The sequence below is a fragment of the Dermacentor andersoni genome, chromosome 7, assembly GCF_023375885.2.
Source record: "Dermacentor andersoni chromosome 7, qqDerAnde1_hic_scaffold, whole genome shotgun sequence".
Taxonomy (NCBI): domain Eukaryota; kingdom Metazoa; phylum Arthropoda; class Arachnida; order Ixodida; family Ixodidae; genus Dermacentor; species Dermacentor andersoni.
The window spans coordinates 94,097,407-94,116,724 of record NC_092820.1 but is presented as its reverse complement, the minus strand read 5'-3'; the positions used below and the strand labels follow the sequence as shown (position 1 = coordinate 94,116,724).

Genomic DNA, 19,318 nt, shown 5'->3' with positions numbered 1-19,318 from the left:
GCCGCCCCCTCCCCAGCCCTCCCTCTAATCCCCAACGGCCTTTCGCGATAGGGAAGCTTGCGATTTTGCTCTCACCTTTCTTTCTTCGCGCGCCCCAGATTGAGCCACGATCGTCGGCTTCCCTCGCGTGCTTTCTCTCGCACATAGAGCATACAACGCGCGGCGAGAGTGCTATCGCCCTTGGAGTTCATAAGGAACACCACGGCGATGATGAAGGCAAAAATGCGCTTGGATTGTCCATATAAGTGCTACCGCAATAAAATAAATATTTCTTCTCATCATAGAATGGCACATTCGCAGTGACAATTACCTAGTTGCTGAAGTTGGCGTCCAATACGTTCACTGAAGAGCAACACATACCGAGCGACACATACAAAGCGCTCCAAGTCAGCGTGGAAGCAATTAATTGAAGTGCTGTACATACTCATGCCACATACCCAGTCCCGCATGGATCACTGCAGATGAGGAGCTAGGTAGGTACCGTTGTTCGAAGGAATTAACTTCAACGACGACACAGAGCACTGGGTATTGTTAAGAACGGCCAGCTGCAGTGCAAGTTTGCCAGCCATTTACGCCAGTGGTGGCAACCTCATCTTGGAATTCCGCCGCCAACCTCTAGCCACGGCGTGACTAAGTCGACTTTGTGTCATGAACAATAAGCGCATCCTCCACTCTCCGTCGCTTCACCTAGGATGCGTTTGACGAAGCAGGCTTTGTGCTGAAACCGTCACCGTTGTGCTCTAGCCTCGTCGCCGTTGTGACTGAAGGAGTTCGACGAAGCAGGCTTTGTGCGCAACAGCACAACGCTGACCTGATCTGCTACGGGTGGGGGAGTTGACGCGGGAACGCCGACGCAGGCTCCTTCCCACGCACCGACCAAGACGCAAGACAACGCGCTACCTGGGACGGCTCCGAGTTCTACGAAGCCCCTCTGACGTCGGCTCCGGACCATCGCACCTGTGTGTATGCGTGTTTGCGTGTGTGTGTGTAACCTGTCCCGGAGAGAGGCGGCCTGTTTAAAATGACTGAACGAACATTCGCGTCACCTTGTATCGGGAGAGGACCGAGTGTTTAAAAACCGCTGTTGTGCAGCTGCTCAGGTCACTCTCTCTCAAGCAGTCATGTTAGACTGATATAAATACTGTAAATAAACTCTTATTCCTCGTTCTCAATGAGAAGCAGTCCTTCCCTTCATCAACGTCCTCAGCGTGGATAAGTTGGACGACGGCATGGGCCAGCTACCTTCTAATTCATGCCCGACTCCAATCTTGACAACGGATCACGAGCGATGGAATTGAACAACCAATCATAACAACTGGCTGACAGCGGTGAGAGGGACACTTTGCGACGTGGTGCTGTGACTGCGGTGAGTGCTTGGTTCTTGCTTTGACTCTGTAGGCTTCATTTTGTGGTTGTTCTGTTTAGAACAGTACGGAAGCTAGATTGTTGAGTGTTAGCTAGGTTGTGTTTTCCTAGCTAGATTTAGAGAGCCGGATCAAGGCAGTAAAGCAGCAATCATGGAGTTAAGGACACTGCTGAGAGACGAGTTGTTGATTGTTGGTGAGGAACTGGGTCTAGATGTACGCAAGAAAATGCTAAAATCGGAATTATTGCACCTAATTTCCGAACAGGCCCGTTAGGAAGAAATTGAAATGAGGTTTGAACTTCTGAAAAAGAGAGAAGAACGAGAGAGAAAAGAAAGGGAGGAACGCGATAAAGATCGCGAGTTAAGAAAAATGCAACTTGAAGTTGAAAGCAAACGTTTGGAGTTGTCTCAAGGAAATGAAGGGGCTCTGGGACGATCAAGTGAGGCAGAATCATACCGCATGGACAGGCTATTAAAGCCATTTGAGGTCAGGACCGACATAGGCTTGTTCCTAAGCAATTTTGAAAGGACTTGCGAGAAGATGAACTTCGGCCCGAGTACATGGCCACAGCGGTTGCTGGGTATGTTGCCGTGTGAGGCGGTGGAAGTAATCGCCAGACTGAGTGCACAGGATGCATATGATTATGCAAAAGTTAAGGCTAGTCTCCTGAAGAAATACCGCCTTTCAGCCGTAGCTTTTCGGCAAAGGTTTAGAAGCACAGGCAAGAAAGATAGCGAGGGGTATCCGGAGTTTGCATATAGCTTAAAGGCTAACCTAGTCGAGTGGCTGAAAAGCGCGGAAGCGGTCCACAGCAGAGACATGAACATAGAATGCATGTGTCTAGAGCAGTTTTACAAAACCATCCCCCAAGCTGTGAAACTGTGGGTGCAATACAGAGGGAATGTAAACACTGTGGAAAGGGCGGCTGAATTAGCCGATGAGTACGCAACCCGTAGAAACTTGAACGCCGAGGACGGAAATTGGGACGGTCGAAACCATTACCGTTCAAAAAGGGTTCGCAAACTAGATGATCGGAGCCTGTAGACGTGGAGGAAAAGCCCGCAGAAATGAGCGAGGAGAAACTTAACGGGGAAACCGCACAAAAGGAACAGACAAGAAAATTCGAATCATTAGGCCGATCCGATGTTATAAATGCCACAAACTGGGACATATAGCTGTAAACTGCGGGAAGCGTAGCGTAGTTTTTTCCTACGCAGAGGAAAAAGACGAGAATATGGAACTTTTAAGCCCCTATCTTCACGACCTGCAAGTTAATGGCAAACCATGCCGAGTGCTAAGAGACAGTGCCGCCACGATGGACATTGTCCATCCGTCTTACGTGACGGTAGATGACTTCACCGGAGAAGTAGCATGGATCAAACAGGTTGTAGAAGAACACAGCGTATGTCTGCCCATGGCCAAAGTCAAAATCAGTGGACCATTCGGGGAGCTAGAGACTGAGGCTGCAGTTTTCAAATTTTTGTCACTGCAGTACCCTTACATCTTTTCGACTCGTTCGAATCAGTTACTGCGTGACAAAGGGCTTAAACTGGGAGAGGGCATAGTACAGGCATTGACGCGAGGCCAAGCCCGTAATATCGCGTCGCTTTCGGCTGAAGATGCACAAGCTGCTCCAGCGGAAGCAGAAAAGGGGATAACTTCCATACCCGAATCCGAGCTAGGCTCGAGGGATGAAAAATCATTCGAGGAGAGCCTGCCAGCTGACCAGCTCATTGAGAGCGTATCACTAGAGTGTCCAAGTTCAAGCCTGCAGGAAGAGCAAGCTGACGCACTCACAAGCGAGACAGGGTCGTTATTATCACTGGCCTCTAAGAACTTTGATAAGCTCTTACGTGTGGATAGAGAGTCATTGGCAACCGAGCAAAAGAATAATGAGAGCTTAGCTAAATTACATCACACAGCCAAAGAAGGCATTGCTAGGCGCAACGTGACGATACATGAGAGAGGAGGATTGTTCTATCGGCACTACAGAGACCGAAAGGGTAGGATTTTAGATCAGTTAGTCGTACCTACTAAGTATAGGGAGGACCTCTTGAGTCTCTGTCATGGAAATGGGTGGTCCGGCCACCTAGGCATAAACAAATTAAAGGAAAGATCGCTTATGGAATACTACTGGCCTGGCTGTTTCAAAGACGTAGAGAACTTTGTAAGATCATGCGACGCTTGCCAGCGCTCTGGTAAACCAGGTGAGACATAGAAAGCTCCACTGAAGGTAGTGCCCTTTATAACAGAACCTTTCAGATGACTTGTAATAGACACGGTAGGGCCTCTCCCCAAAACAATATCGGGCTACAGGTACTTGTTCACCATGCTGTGTCCGGCTACAAAGTTTCCAGAAGCAATCCCTCTGAAAGAGCTCAGCTCCACCGAAGTAGTAGACGCGCTTTTGACAGTGTTTGCACGAGTTGGGTTTCCAGCCGAAATTGAGGCAGAACAAGGGTCAGTATTCACGAGCGCACTGACTTCCACATTCTTGCAAAAGTGCGGGGTAAAGTTAACGCACAGTTCTGTCTATCACCCTCCGTCAAACAGTGTAGAGAGGTGGCATTCGGTGCTTAAGCGAGTTTTGCGTGCGCTCTGTTACGAGCACAAGGAGGACTGGGAGAACTGTCTGCCGGCCACTTTGTTCGCTTTGCGAACTGTTCCACATGAAGCGACAGGGTCCTCGCCAGCAGAACTAGTGTATGGGAGGACACTCCGTTCTCCACTGAGAATGTTAAGAGAGATGTGGGAAGAAAGAGGAGAGAGTCCAACAGTGATTCAGTACGTGCTAAATTTGCTGGAACGGCTAAGTGCAACCCAAGACTACTCGAAAAGAACATGGAAGTAGCTCAAAAGAACGCCAAATTCTATTACGACAAGAATGCGAGGCTTCGTACGTTTAACGCCGGAGCCCAGGTAATGATCCTCAAACCTTCAACAAAGAACAAGCTTGAAGTTCACTGGGACGGGTCCGTTAAAGTGTTGCACAAACTTTCAGATACTAACTATGCTCTGAAAATGCCCGGTCGCAGGAAGGAGGTTAGGATATATCACTGCAATTTGATGAAGCCGTAAATAGAGCGGAGTGGAGTCGTTAACTATACCATCAAAGAGCAGGATGGCACTAGTACAAAGTTTAAGGAGTATAGGGCGACCTCCAACTCTGAAATCGGCCTAGGAGAAGTAGTAGAACACTCGGTAAGCTCGCACGCTCTAAGACCCGAGCAGCTAGGTGAGCTAAAAGGGGTGTTAGGGGAATATATCGACAGGTTCAGCGATCGGCCGGGTAGAACCGAACTAATAACGCATGAAATAGAGCTGACATCAACCGAACCAGTAAGATCAAAGCCTTACAGGGTGTCTCCAAGACAGAGAGAGATTATGGAGGCAGAGATAAAGCGCATGCTAGAGTTGGGAGTTATCGAGCCCGCTGAGAGTGACTACACGTCACCGCTAATACTGGTAGAAACCCCCAACAAGGACCCTCGTCCGTGTGTTGACTACAGGAAGTTAAATGCCATCACTAGGGATCAGCTGTACCCGATACCCAACATTGAGGAACGAATTGAAAGAGTTAGCGCTGCTCAAAACATTTCCACTATAGAACTGACCAGTTCGCCTTTCAGAAAGTGCCAGCCGCTATGCCGCCTTCATCTCACCTGTAGGCACTTTTCGCCCTCTCGCACTCAGCTTCGGGCTGAAGAACGCCCCGTTTAGCTTCTCTAAGTTATGGATATTGTCCTAAAAGACTTGCAGGAGTTTGCCTTGCCATATCTGGATGATGTAGCAATTTTTTCGTACAGCTGGCAACAACCCGTATCGCACCTCAAACAGGTGTTCTCACGGTTGAGGGAAGCCGGCTTAACGATGAAAGCGGAAAAGTGTAGATTTGGTTGTTCACAGGTTACTTATCTGGGCCATGCTGTCGGCCAAGGCACGAGACGGCCGGCCGAGCTGAAAATAGCTACGATTGGACGATTTTCTCAGCCGCGCACGAAAACAGACCTTCGTTCATTTTTGGGACTTCTGGGGTACTATTAACGGTACATTCCGAATTACTCGCAAATGGCAAGTCCATTAACGGACGCCCTCCGAAAGGGAGCACCGAGTAGCGTACACTGGGATAAAGACAAAGAGAACGCTTTCCAAAGTTTGAAAGCGCTATTGGTTTCTCGTCCTGTGCTTCGCGCGCCAGACTACACAAAGGAATTTATAGTTAAATGCGACGCAAGCGACAGAGGCATGGGCGTGGTACTTAGTCAGGTCGGCGACGATAACGAGGAGCATCCTATCCTCTATGCCAGCCGTAAACTAAATGTAAGAGAGGAAGCCTACAGCGCTTCAGAGAAGGAATGCGCTTGTTTAGTTTGGGCGGCCCAGAAGTTGTCGTGTTACTTGTACGGAGCGAAGTTCATCTTGGAGACCGACCACTGTACTCTGACGTGGCTCAATCAAATGTCACACAAAAATGGCCGCTTGCTCCGATGGAGCCTCACTCTCCAAGAGTACAACTTCTCCGTTAGATATAAAAAGGGAAAGTTGCATAGCAATGCGGATGGTTTGAGCAGGCTAATTTGAACTCTGCGTTTGAGGGTCCCACCTAAATTTTAGGGTTACTAATGTTAATTTTATTAAGCCAAGAAGACCCCCTCTCATTTAACAGGATTCCCTCCATGATTGCTGAATTTGTCAGCATGAAATTGCTTCAGAAATTGGCATAGCGAAATGCAGCCTTTTTTTTGTTTGTGCACTTATTTTTTTTTGAAGCCTAGCGGGTCTAAAGTGGGGGCCAATGTACGTCATCTCAGTGCAGAGCCGTGTTGTGAGGTTCATTTTGCAGTTGTCTGTCCTTGTTGGATGTTTTGGGGCGGTGACATTACACAAGTGGTCGCTGCGAGCCAAGGCATCACCCCCTGGCCACCAGCTGTTCTCTTCCTGCCCAGCGGTTGTCAGCGCTAGACAGTCGAGATTTTCCGGGCCATGGAGGCGCTGTTAAGAACGGCCAGCTGCAGTGCAAAGTTTTGCCAACCCGTTGCGACTGTGGAAGCAACATCTCGGGAGCATCGCCGCCATCCTCTAGCAACAGCGTGACTAAATCGACTTTGTGTCGGGGAACACGTTGTGTCGGGGAACGACTTTGTGTCGGGGAATATGTTACGGCGGTGTTGAGAGTATAGAAAAATTGTGTTTACGATATATACACAAGCGAAGTCAGTGTAGTTAAAGATGGCTGGCCAGCAACAACACGCAGCAGCCAGTGTTTCGCGATCTTCTTTCTTCCTCTTCTTTTATTCTCCCGCAACAACATGATGGACTATTCAAGGGTTCAAATGGTCAACATGCCTTTGCTGCCTAGACGACGTTTTCGTATTTTCCCCTACATTTGAGACACATCTTGAGCGCTTATCAGCTATTCATAAGTATTCCGCACGGCTGGGCTCAACTGAATTCATGGAAGTGTCATTTCGGTCGGCGGCAGATTACAGTGCTGGGCCACCTCGTCCACGCTTCCGGTATTCAGCCAGAACCGGAGAAAATTCTTGCTGTCAGTGTTTTCCTTTACCTCCGTCTGTCAAAGACGTCCGAAGTTTCGTAGGATTACGTCCCTACTTCCCACGATTCGTGAAATATTTCGCAGCGATTGTCCAACCACTTACTGATCTTCTGAAGAAGTGTGTGCCGTTTACGTGGGATCCGGCTCCTGCCACTTTTGCCCACCTCACCACCATTCCCACCACGCCATCTATACTGACCCAATATGAACCGTCCTGCTGTACAGAAGTTCAAACCGATGCCAGCGGTCACGGGATCGGAGCCGTCTTAGCCTTACAGCAACGGGGACAAGATAGTGTTATCGCCTACGCAAGTTGCGCCTTACAGCAGTGCATCGCAACTACTCGATTACATAGCGTGAATGCCTTGCTCTCGTCTGGGCGGTTTCCAAATTCCGCCCGTACTTGTGCCTCACGCACTTCTCTCTAATCAGGGGCCATCACGCGCTCTTCTCGCTTTCGTCACTCAAGGATCCTACCAACCAACTTGGTCGCTCAGCAGTGTGGCTACAAGAATATTCCTATACAGTAGTGTACAAGTAGGGCCGCCTGCATCAAGACGCAGACTATCACATTATCCCCAGTCGATGAACCACCCGCCATCCCTGACACCGATACCGACACTTGCGTTTTCTCCGTTTCTCAACTGATCCATGTCGTCGACGAGCAACGCGGTGATGCCATCTTGGGCCTGATCATTGATCGCTTGGAATCTTCGCCTTCCGATTCGTCCCTTCACTCGTTTGTCCTCCGGGATGGTGTATTACCGCCATGACTTTCATCCCGACGGTCCTGCCCTTCTCCTCGTCATTCCTAAGCACCTCCGGTACACTGTTTTCGATTAACTTCACGCCTTACCAAGCACCGGTCACCTCGGTGCCTCCTGCAGTTACGAACGGATTCGCCGACGCTATTTTTGGCCAGGCCTCGCCCGCTCCGTTAGGAAATACGCCGCGGCGTGTGAGAAATGCCAGCGCCGAAAAGCACCATGCACTCTCCCTACCTGGCGTCTTGAACTGCTCGACGTCCCATTGGAGCCGTTCTTTCGCGTTGGCTTAGACTTACTTGGCCCTATTCCTCTATCCAAGTTTGGCAACAAGTGAGTCACTGTGGCGACAGATTACGCCACGTGCTACACAATCGCCAGAGAGCTCCCAACAAGCTGCGCTACAGATGTCCCTGATCTTCTTTTACACGGTGTCATTTTACAACACGGATCTCCACACTCACAGACCATGGCCGGACATTCCTTTCTAAAGTCATCGCCGACATCCTGCAGTCCTGCTTAATCATGCGTAAGCTGACTACGTCTTACCGTCTACAAACTAGTAGTCTCACTTAGCGTCTGAATTGAACCCCGAGAGACATGCTTGCAAAATACGCCTCGTCCAGTCGTCCGATTGCGACCTTGCGCCACCATATATGTCACATTTGCCTATAATTATTCGCGCCACGACACTGACAGTTATTTCCCGTTCTTTCTCTTGTTCGACTGAGGACTTACATTGCCACTGGACGCATCCCTTCCATCCGCCGCAGCAGAGGCCAGCGAATGTGCACTTGAATCCATCACCAGGGCAGCCCAAGCACGCCAAATTGCCCACGCTAGCCTCCTGACCTCCCAAGAGAACCAAAGGTACTTGTACGATCGACGACACAGAGACGTGCACTTTTTGCTTGGATCCCTGGTACTCCTGTGGTCTCCGACCTGTCAAGTTGGGCTGTCCGAAAAGCTACTGTCTCAGTACATAGGCCCATACCAAGCGCTGCGTGCCGTGACCCCAGTTAGATATGAAATTGCCCAAGTCAATGCCAGTGCGTCATTCACTTCACATTCCATTGACGTTTTGCATGTCGCACGCCTGAAACCTTATTTCTCTGCGGTTGACACTGACATGTAGAGGCACCGGGACAGTGCTTCTGCCGCTGGGGATAATGCCACGTGCATATTGCGTGCTTCTTTTGGACCATCCGGATGGGTGCCCCTACAAAGAAGGCGAACTGCTCCGGGGTCTCGAGCTGTCGGCTGAGCTGGCCAGGGCTGCAGTTATTTTTGTAAATATGCATTGTAAATAGTATTCAGTGTTTCATCTTCGTTCGCGTAATAATATATTAGTATTGGATATGATACTTGTTGGTGTTTTGCGATAAAGCATCCTGGCGGGTTTCATGGAAAGGCATCGTAGGGATCCAAAGCCGCTTCGTGGAACTGGGGGTTTACTCAGGCGTAAAAGTTATACCGTGACAGAAAAAAAGGAAGAGAAAAAATAACAAACGGCCGCCCCATAGTCTGCCCAGTAGCACATGAGGCCAATTAGAGATCACGATACGGCTGTATTCGACAGCGTCCAGAATATACCCATTTCATTCCCCTGTACTACGTACACCTCAGATGTGTTTTGGACAACACATACCGCATATATAAGTATGTTATTAGGCAAAACGAACCCCGAAATGCCACCCTTGAGCGAGAATTTCAATCGCAACGAACTAGCCTTTCGTCTGGAAGAGCCAGTAACACCGAGGTTCAAGAGGATCGAGTACATTCAAAAGACGATGAAATGTTTCCGGCTCTACACTACCTTCCGGCGCATGCAGCCCTCGAAAGCATTGGCTTCGACATTTGTTTATGTTACTCCAAGGAAGCGTTCGCTGGGCGCTAGACGTGGACACCACCTATATATAAACGAAACACTCCGTGGTCAATTCAAAGTGCGGCAGCAGCTCGATTCAAATGCTGCATGCAGCCGCTTTCGAGGAGGTTGTAGAAAGGACTAGTCAGCGTACACTACATGAATATGACCCTCTGTGCAGCTTCTATATGGATACATGCTACCACACAAAAAGAATTGGCGGAAACAACATTTCGTTCTTTATTTGCCTGCGGCAGGAACTTTCCGTGCCGGGCCTTGTGGTAAAACACCGAAAAATAATTCAGGGGCGGTTAAGCAGCAAATGCGAGAGAAATGCGGCAGGATTATGTCGCACCTCTTTTAGGTCACGGTTGCATGATTTAAACCAAATTGCAAAGTGTTGCTCAAGAACTCACTCGACACGTTTTGTCTCTTAGAGGAGGGAAGTGCAACGTATTCTGAAATGCGACTTAACTTCAAGCCCATGCATGACTTGGTATAAGTGACACCTGGCATGGGCGTGCCCAAGAGGCTCGTGTTTTCTTCGGCGCGTTCACGACAGGCGTTATTTGCAATCAAGTGAAGTATGGGCTTCGAGTTAAGATGCATTTAGAAATGCGGGACTTACGTGGTCTCAAGCAGGCACCATATAACAGAGGAAATTACAGTGTTATTAAAGGTGAACTTGAAACATTTCTTGTCAGTGTACTACTTCCTTGTTTCAGTAACCGAACAGTTCAAGATAAGTGGGATTTGTTCAAAAACAAGCTAATAACACTGGTTAGTCAAGATGTTCCGTTAATTAAAATTACAAATGATAAACGCGACCCGTGGTTTACAACAGTCACTTAACAAACTGAGAAATAAAAAGAAACGATGGTAAGCGGACGCAAAACGCGCGTCCACTCCAATATCTGTGAAAAAATACAGCGACTTCTTAAAAAGCTACTGCTCTAGAGTACGCGTTGCCCGAGATAAGTACTTTTCGCACGATTTGCCATCCCTGCTCAGAACTAACACAAAGAAATTTCGGGAATCAGTGTGTCCGGAGCGACAGGACAGCAACATCATTTTGCATCATAACGACCACATTCCCATTACAGACCATGACTGTCCAAACGCGTTCAATTCATTCTTTTCATCAGTATACACCATAGAAGACGATTAAAACATGCCTGAGGTAGCTGATCTTGACTACCCTTTTTTACAGCCCATCGACATTACTGTCGACGGCATCCCATCCATTATAAATAATCTGAAATTATCCACACCAGCAGGCGTTGACGAAATAAACTCAAAGATACTAAAAAACACGATATCAGTCTCGAATAAAATATTATCTCATATATTCCGGCAATCGCTATCGACAGAAATGCTTCCCCAAGACTGGAAAATCGCGAAGGTCATTCCCATCTTTAAATCTGGCAATAGAAATTCACCACTAAACTAGAGACCCATTTCACTTCCATCTGCTGTAAGATGCTAGAGCATATAATCACCTCCCATATTTACAATCATTTAGAGAATAATAACATTTTCTTCGCGAACCAACATGGATTTAGGAAAGGTTTATCGTGCGACATGCAACTATTTGAGTTCACGACTGAATTACATTTTAATCTGGACAAAAACCTGCAAACTGACTGCATGTTTTTAGGTTTTTCAAAAGCCTTTGACCGCGTAGCTCACTCCCGACTAATTTCTAAACTGTCTTTGTTGCCCTTAGATTCACTAACGCTATCTTGGATTCCGAACTTTCTTACCAATCGGCAGCAGTTCACCGTGGTTAATAATTTTTCCTCCCCGTTCTCTTACGTTTCCTCTGGTGTGCCACAAGGCAGTGTCCTCGGTCCACTACATTTCCTGATATATATTAACGACTTACCGAATAACATTTCTTCTCATGTGCGGATCTTTGCTGACGATTGTATAATTTACCGAGAAATTGCTAGTACTGATGACCACGTAAAAATTCAAAGTTATCTTGACCTTATTAGCAGTTGGTGTAGTACTTGGCTAATGTCGCTTAACCCAGTTAAATGTAAAGCAATGTCTTTCACTCGCAAACATTTACTTTCCGACTTCTCATACTATATTAATAACAATCCTGTGCCCGTAGTTACTTCTTTCAAATACCTAGGCGTAATCCTGACAACGAACCTTTCCTGGACTACACATATCAACAACATCCGCGGAAGTGCCTCCCGATCCTTGGGATATTTAGGCCGGAACCTCCGTAAGACGCCGACAAATGTCCGTAAATTAGCCTATTTTACATTTGTTCGCCCTAAAATTAAATTTGCTTCTTCAATATGGTCCCCTCATTACATTTATTTAACTACTATGCTAGAATCAGTTCCGAATAGAGCCGCTCGATTCATTTCACAAGATTACACCTGGAACGAAAGTATACCGCAAATTAAAAGCAATCTATCAATTCCTTCTTGGAAGACTCGTGATGTAGCACTTATATTGCTGTTTCACAAGTACGTTCATGGAGCGAGGCCATCACCAATAGCATTGCAAGTTTCTCCATTCAGCTCACGAAGATTGCATAATCATCTTTCTTTCACGCGCATCCAAAACAGACGCTTTTAACTCATCTGCGCTTCCACGTGTCATCCGCTTGTGGAACGACCCCCCATATCCTGGTAGCTGAAGCTAACGAAGAAAAATTTCATCATGACATAAACATTCATTTCTTGTAGCTTCTTGTATGCTTTTTCTTCTTATTTTACAATTCTAGAGTTTGTGTAAGCTTGACTCTTCGTTGTATTATTATTATTAACAAAGCATTGTATATTTGTATAATTTTGTATAATTGTTTGCTCTTTATACTGTGTAAATTTTTTTTCCCTTACCGAATGCCCATTCTTCGAGCCTGTAAGGTATATTAAAAAAAAAAAGAGATCAGCACCCAGCAGCCTGATATACGCACCTGCATAGATTGTCGCACGAGGTAGCGCACCACATCGAAGAACCGCGCTGCCTTCATCAGCTGCGCGATGTCGAGGTACTTCAGCGCATCGTTCAGCGCGTCCTCCAGTATCACTGGCTCTGACATGAACTTGTAGCAGGCGCTGCGAGTGGGTAAGGAAAGGGTTCAGTTAGTTAGAAGAGTGAACGGATGTTTGATAATTCACTTAGGATAGAGATAATTAAAACCCCGTAATGCCGCCAGTTACTTATGTTTGCTAGGAACACAGCTTGAGTAGAGTCATTCCATTTTCACAATCGTCAAATACACACAAGAGCAAAACAGGGGCCGAATTCACAAAGCTTTTCGTTCGTAAGTACTATTTTCTATAGGCCAGCTTCCTTCGCAAATATGTCCCTCATTCCGATTGGTTTTCACAGGCTCTGGCAGAAATCTTTGGTGTGCAAGTGTGTATATCTTTTTTTTGGGCGCGAATACCAGCGCAGATTTGTAATCCCAAGTTTTCAAGCGAGTCTTTCTGGATCTGCGCATATGGATTCCGCGCCTCAATACGAAGTGCGGAGTAATTACCAATTACTGGACATGAACTGTACTGCACATCACAACATACTTTACAGATCTGCCTTGCGCAAATGATTACTGTCAAAAGAAAGAAGCGACCCCGCTACGTGACAACGTATAGTAACGTCGCCATAAAAATTGGTAGTTTACCTCAACTCTCTTGAATAGCGCGCTTAGCAAATGTTAATTTTAATATGGTTAACTGCCGGAAGCGATATATAAGTTCTGACGGTTGAGGACGCTTTTCGCAGGTCATTTCCAGTTCCCACGTGCGGACACGCCCATTCGCCAAGCCAACAGCCAAGCTCCATTTCCCGGAATCGTCGCCACGGCGGGAAAATTGCGGACATACAATAACCCGGCGTTTCTTATTTTGTGAACAATTAGGCGCTTACTGCTCCTGTTACTTATTAAAATTTAGGGTCAGGATCGTATTTTATCGTCGTGATTCTTCAATAACACTTGGCGCTTTAACTGTTTTGGTTTGTCAAGAAAAAAATTATTTGCATTCGTCGGCATTTAGCGACTAGTGGAAGCCCGTTTGTAACACCATGATTTTCCTTACTGCAGATACCAGAAGCGGCTGTGACTTTATAGCCGTCAAGTTTTGGACACCGCTTATGAGGAGGAGCTCAGCCGAAGGTAAGTTCGAATTATGTTTTCAAGCGAAGCTTTCGTTGCCTACCATTCCATAGAGAGAGAGAGAGAGAAAAAACTTTTATTGTCAAGGTTGATTGGAGTTTTCTTTCCCAGCGGTGTGGGCTAGCGTGGCGTCTGCTTCGCCGCGACGCTATCAGCCCATTCCGCCAACGGTATCTGATCTTTCGGGTAGGAAGTTTTCGTCTTCATCTCCCACTCTTCGTGTGAAGGAGCTCGCCTAAAGAGTTCTCTCGGGGGAGGGTTCTTATGGCATCCCCGCAAGATGTTATCTTGGTCCGTCAGGGGGCAGTTACAATGTTTGCAGTTTGGTGGATATTCACTACCGGTCATTGCAGCTAGTCTTTTTGGACTAAGTACAGACCTAGTCTGTACTCTCCTGAAGTTAGTGGCTTGTATTCTTGTGAGTGTCTCGTGCGGGGATGGATATATCGCCTCTATTCGCGGTAATAAACAGTCATTTCGTTGAAGGTGTGGATACCTACATGTCGGTAAACCCCGTCGGGCAAGCCCACCTCCCGGTTACTTGGTGCTCGGGCGGCTGGGTGGGTGGCCTCATTGCCAGGGTTGCCCGCATGAGCGGGTACCCACACCAACTTCAATTGATTGAGTTCTTTGGTAATGATTCTGAATGCTCGAGGGGCGATGAAACCCGAGGTGTAGTTACGGATCGCTGTTTTCGAGTCGGATATAATAATCTTGGTGCCCGGGATGAAGGTGCCCATGGCGATGGCGGCCTCTTCCGCCTCCACAATGGAAGATGTGTTTACCGTCACACAGCTTATGGTGTGTCCGTCGCCAGTAGGGACGGCTATGGTGTGTCGACTATCACTGGTGTGAGCAGCATCCACGTATATGGCGGGTTGGTTTTTGTAGCATTGTCAGAGTACCGCCGCCCGAGCTTTGCGTCTACCGCTGTTTTCAGTGCTCATGTTTTCGGAAGCGGGGGGGATAATGATCTTGGTCCGGATAGTGTTAGGTATCCGCTGTCGTTGCGGGATGTCTAAGGCTGGGCGATACCCCAAGGTGTCCAGGACCCGTTGTCCCGCGTGTGTGCCGGACAATCGAACTGTTTGAGCCCATTTGTGGGCCTCTATGATTTCCTCAACGTTGTTATGCACCCCAAGACCCAAGAGTGAATTCGTATTAGTCCATTTTGGTAGCCCAAGAGCCTCTTGAATAACGTTCGGATTATACCGTTAATCCGTTCCAAGTCCCTCTTCCTGAGATGCAAGTAAGGGCAGACATACGCCACTCGGCTAAAAAAAAAGAAGATAAAAGCCTGAATTAGTCTGCAGGCATCCTTCTCCTTAATTCCGTACCGTCGGTTGGAGACCCTCCTGACAAGGTTCCGTAATTGCCCAGCTGTAGTTTGGAGTCGTGTTGCGGCTTCTTGGTTGTGCGTGTTTTGCTGGATCCGCAATCCTAACACTGATTTTAGGAACGGGTGGGACCGGCTGTCCAGCTACCTGCACCTGAATGTGTGCGGACATATTGGCTGCCGAGTTTGCGGGATTTTCGTACCGGACTATAAGCAGTTCTGATATTTTCGGCGAACAGCTGAGGTCATTGTTGCGAGCGTGTTTCTGCACTGCGTCAGCCGCTGCCTGCAGTGATTCTGAAATTTCTCCATCCGACCCAGTTTGCGTCCAGGTCGTTACGTCATCGGCGTAGATGGCGTGCCTGATATGAGGAATCTCTTTGAGCCGTCGTGATAAGCCACTCATGGTGGTATTAAAGAGGCAAGGACAAATTACTGCTCCCTATGGTGTACCTCTAGTTCCGAGCGGTATGGTTTTGCTTTCAATATCACCTATATCTACGGTGGCAGTACGCCCCTTGAGGAATGTGGTAGTATAGGTAGATGTTCTCCTACCTACGCTCATGTTGGATACGTTTTCTAGAATGGCTCGATGTGAGACATTATCAAACGCTTTGTGTATGTCTAATGCTAACACTGTTCGAGTTGTGCGTATAGGCGCTGGGTTAAGGATATCATTCTGTACCGGCCACAGTATGTCTTGGTTGCACAGTTTGGGTCGAAAGCTGATCATTGTCTCTGGGAAGAGGTGGTTGGTTTCGGCATAGTCAACCAGCCTATTGAGAACCACATGCTACATAGCCTTACCAAGACAAGGGGTAAGGGATATGGGCCTGAGCTTCTCTAGACTGAGTGACTTGCATGGTTTAGGAATGAAGACCACGCTAGCGTGCGTCCACTCTTGCGGGAGGGTACCGTTTTGCCAGTGCTGATTAAAAAGCTTGGTGATCATTGTTATGGTAAGGTCATCTAGATTCTTGAGCATTTTGTTGGTGATCTTATATTTACCGGCTGATGATGCTGTGCGTTAGGCAGATGTGCGTCGGTGATGTCTTCGTCTAACGTTGTGTTTTCGTTTCCTTTGTACTCTATATGTGCACCCGGCTTCCGTTCTGTAATAAGATATTGCCCGGTCAAGAGGCCGACGAGATCAGAGTCTGTTCCCGGGAAACTGTGTACGATTTTCTGAATCCTTTTATGAGCAGCACTTTTAGAGTGTTGTGGATCTAGCATGTGCTTAAGCAGGGTCTACGGGTTCTTTTTGCTCGACTGGCCATTCATACTGTCGCATAATTGGTTCCATTGCATAGTGCTGGGCTCGCTAGAGTAGTCCTGAATCCCTTTCTCTAAGGCGGCGAGTTCCTGGCGCAGCGCAGCGTGCGGTTGATCTTATTCTTTAGCCATCTCTGCTGAAGGTCGTCATGTTTTTCCCATTGACCTAGGAGTTTTGAGTCCGTCACGGGGCCTTCCTCTTCTATCGGTGTCATGGTTGTGGCATTGTCCACATCCTGGATAAGCTCATTCATCCACGCACTGAGGTCTGCTATATCGGTGAGCTGTTTGCGGTTTCTTACGTATCGGAATACATCCCATTTATTATGTGGAGTTAGCTTCATTTTACTTTTATGCCCTCTGGAAGGGATAGCGATAACAACGAGATAGTGATCGCTCCCAAGAGTAGTTTCGGTGTTATCCCAAACAGCCCCATTGGCATTTTTTACGAAGCATAAGTCGGGTGTGGTATTTCTGCTTACACTGTTGCCGAGACGCGTGGGCTTATCTGGGTCAGTGATGAGTGTAAGTTCTAATTCAGTTGTCACTGAATATAGCGCATTGCCTTTCCTAGTGCAGTTTTGGTATCCCCAGACTGTGTGCGGAGAGTTAAAATCTCCTACAACAACGAGTTGTTCCTTCTCTGCGGCTTTGCATGCTTTTTTCAGGAGGGCAATAACTTTGTTGCTTTTATCTTTCGGGGAGCTGTGCAAGTTAAAGATGAATACAGATCTCTGTTCCTTTTTTCTAGGCAGTAGCTGTACAAACGTGTAAGGAATTTTGTTTTGATCCAGATCAATTTGCTTTGCCGTAAGGTTGCGTTGTATCGCAACTGCCGTAGGTCTGTTGTCGGCTTCAGTTAATTCATTGAATGTGGTATACCCAGTAATTTTGACTTACGTGCCTGTTCCCAGTAAGGCTACAAGATCTACCTTGGGATCAAAGCTAGCGAGTTGGAACTGCAGTGCTGCACACTTTTGCTTAAAGGATCTGCAATTCCATTGTATAATCTTAATAGTTTCAGCCATCTTTTTTGGTGTACGGTTCTGCCCTTACCGGCAATAGAGATGTCATTTTGGAACCCCTAATGTTGAGCACTTTGGTGGCTGTGGTGGCAAGTTGTTCGTGTTCCGGGGTTTGTGTAAGGCCCTGGGTACATTCGGCTTTATACACAGTGCCTATAATGGTAAGCTCGTGGTAAGCTCCATAACTTTGCCTGAGTTCGGTCTGTAGGTCGCAGGTCGGGTTCTCTCCGAATCAATTTAACCTCACTGTGAAAAAAAAAAAAAAATCGGAGGACACCTAAGCACTTTTTATGAGTTGTGAATGCGAAAGCATGAATTTCCAACTGAAAGCCGCTGAGCGTTCCTTCGAGTTATGAGCTCGTAGGTTAGCGAGCGCGTTGAGACGCTTGATTCGTTTTCATTTGGCCTTACCGATGCGCAGTTAGAACGCCGCCGAGAATTTGCATGGACAAGGTACGCCCAGGTAACACAGGCTTCCTAGCGCGAAAGCGACGGTGACGTGGCGTCGCGGCGATTCCCTCTCCCCTCAAGCAATACCGCGGCCCGAGCAGGTGTTCCCTTCCAACTGCTCTGCTCCGTAAGGCGCGCTCGTGCCGTGGAGTCGGAGCCAATGGCAATTTAGGAACCGTTTCTCTGCTACAGACGACGGACGCCGGCTTTCTTGCTCAAAATATTGTCCATTTGACGCTTTCGCACGAAAAAGAAAAAGAAGCCCGTCCGGCGGCGGGATTCGAACTTCAGCCCGCCGATGCAGCAGCAGCCCGATGCTCTATACCGACGTGCGTAAACAGTGCAAAAGACGAGGACAGAAGAAAAAGCACAACACAGCGCTTGTGCTAGTGTCGTTTCTTCTTAAAAAGCTTCTTCTTGCGGTCGCGTCGCCGCACCACAGTGTGTTGTTTTTACGCAACTTGAGGCAAAGTGCCAAATAGCACACGAATTTTCGTTGCACATGGTTACCCCGTATATACCATAGTGTAACAGGAAGAAAAAAAGCCACCTTCGCAACATAGATTTCTCTTCGCCAAAATCATTGTATACTATGGTATACATATGGGGTAACTATGTGCAACAAAAATTCGGTTGTTAGAAACGCTGTGTTTGTTTTCTTCTGTTATCCTTCGTGCTATTTTGCACTTTGCCTCAAGTTATGCAGTACCAACTAGCCCACCAGTCTTGTCTCTACGGCAGCGCGCATGCTCCTGTCGTGGCACGCGGTAGTCAGTCGTGCTGCCCTTGCTTTCCCATCGCTCGCGGCGCTGGCGCTGAATGTTGAAGAGGAGCGAGAGCACTGGTTGCGAAACGGCAGTGCGTAAACTACAGCGCTGTTTTCCTGAAAGCGTCCAACGCAGAATACCTTTTTCGCGACGGGGTCAAAGAAAGGCGAGCGTCTGCTGGGCCTGTAGATTTAGCGCGTCAAATAAAATGTGGACGTAAAGCGTAATTACAAACGCCAAGTATGTTACGCACATGAGCAACATCTTCTGTAACATCAAGCTTGAAGTATATGCCAGTTCAATGCAAAATAAGCCACAGTGCTTAGAAATGTGCGATAGAAAAACGAGTACTGTTTGCTTGTTTCTTTCTGATGTCAAGCACGCTAATAAGGTTGCTGGGGTGCTGAGTGCCATTCATATTACTTGGAACTTGCATCTGTGCGCAAAATATTCTTTTGCGCTAGTCCGCCTGAGTAACATGGGTGGATGTATGGTACACCCGATTTCAATGACTTTGTACACAACACTCACATGTCTCACCAGGCATATTCACTTGAGGAGGGAAACTATATCACAGAAGTTTCTATTGTGCGATCATAACGTCGGTACGCGTTGAAAAATATTCACGCAGAAACTCCTCTGGGAGTTGTCAAAGCATACGTAAAGATAGTGCTGCTTGCTCATCTCTACATAGCCCGGTGTCGTTATCACTATAATGAAACTTGATCTGACCACTGTAAACGACAGCGCTGCGGTGACACAAACTGTTGCT

At 47.5% G+C, this 19,318-nt stretch overlaps 1 protein-coding gene across 1 annotated transcript in view; it reads right to left on the bottom strand.

The window, feature by feature from the left end:
* LOC126534112 (uncharacterized) overlaps window positions 1-19,318 on the bottom strand; it is a 59,085-nt gene that overhangs the window by 1,953 nt on the left and 37,814 nt on the right. The window contains exon 6 of the mRNA XM_055072978.1: window positions 12,494-12,635. Within this exon, the coding sequence (XP_054928953.1) occupies window positions 12,494-12,635 (142 nt within the window). The remainder of the gene's footprint in view (window positions 1-12,493; window positions 12,636-19,318) is intronic.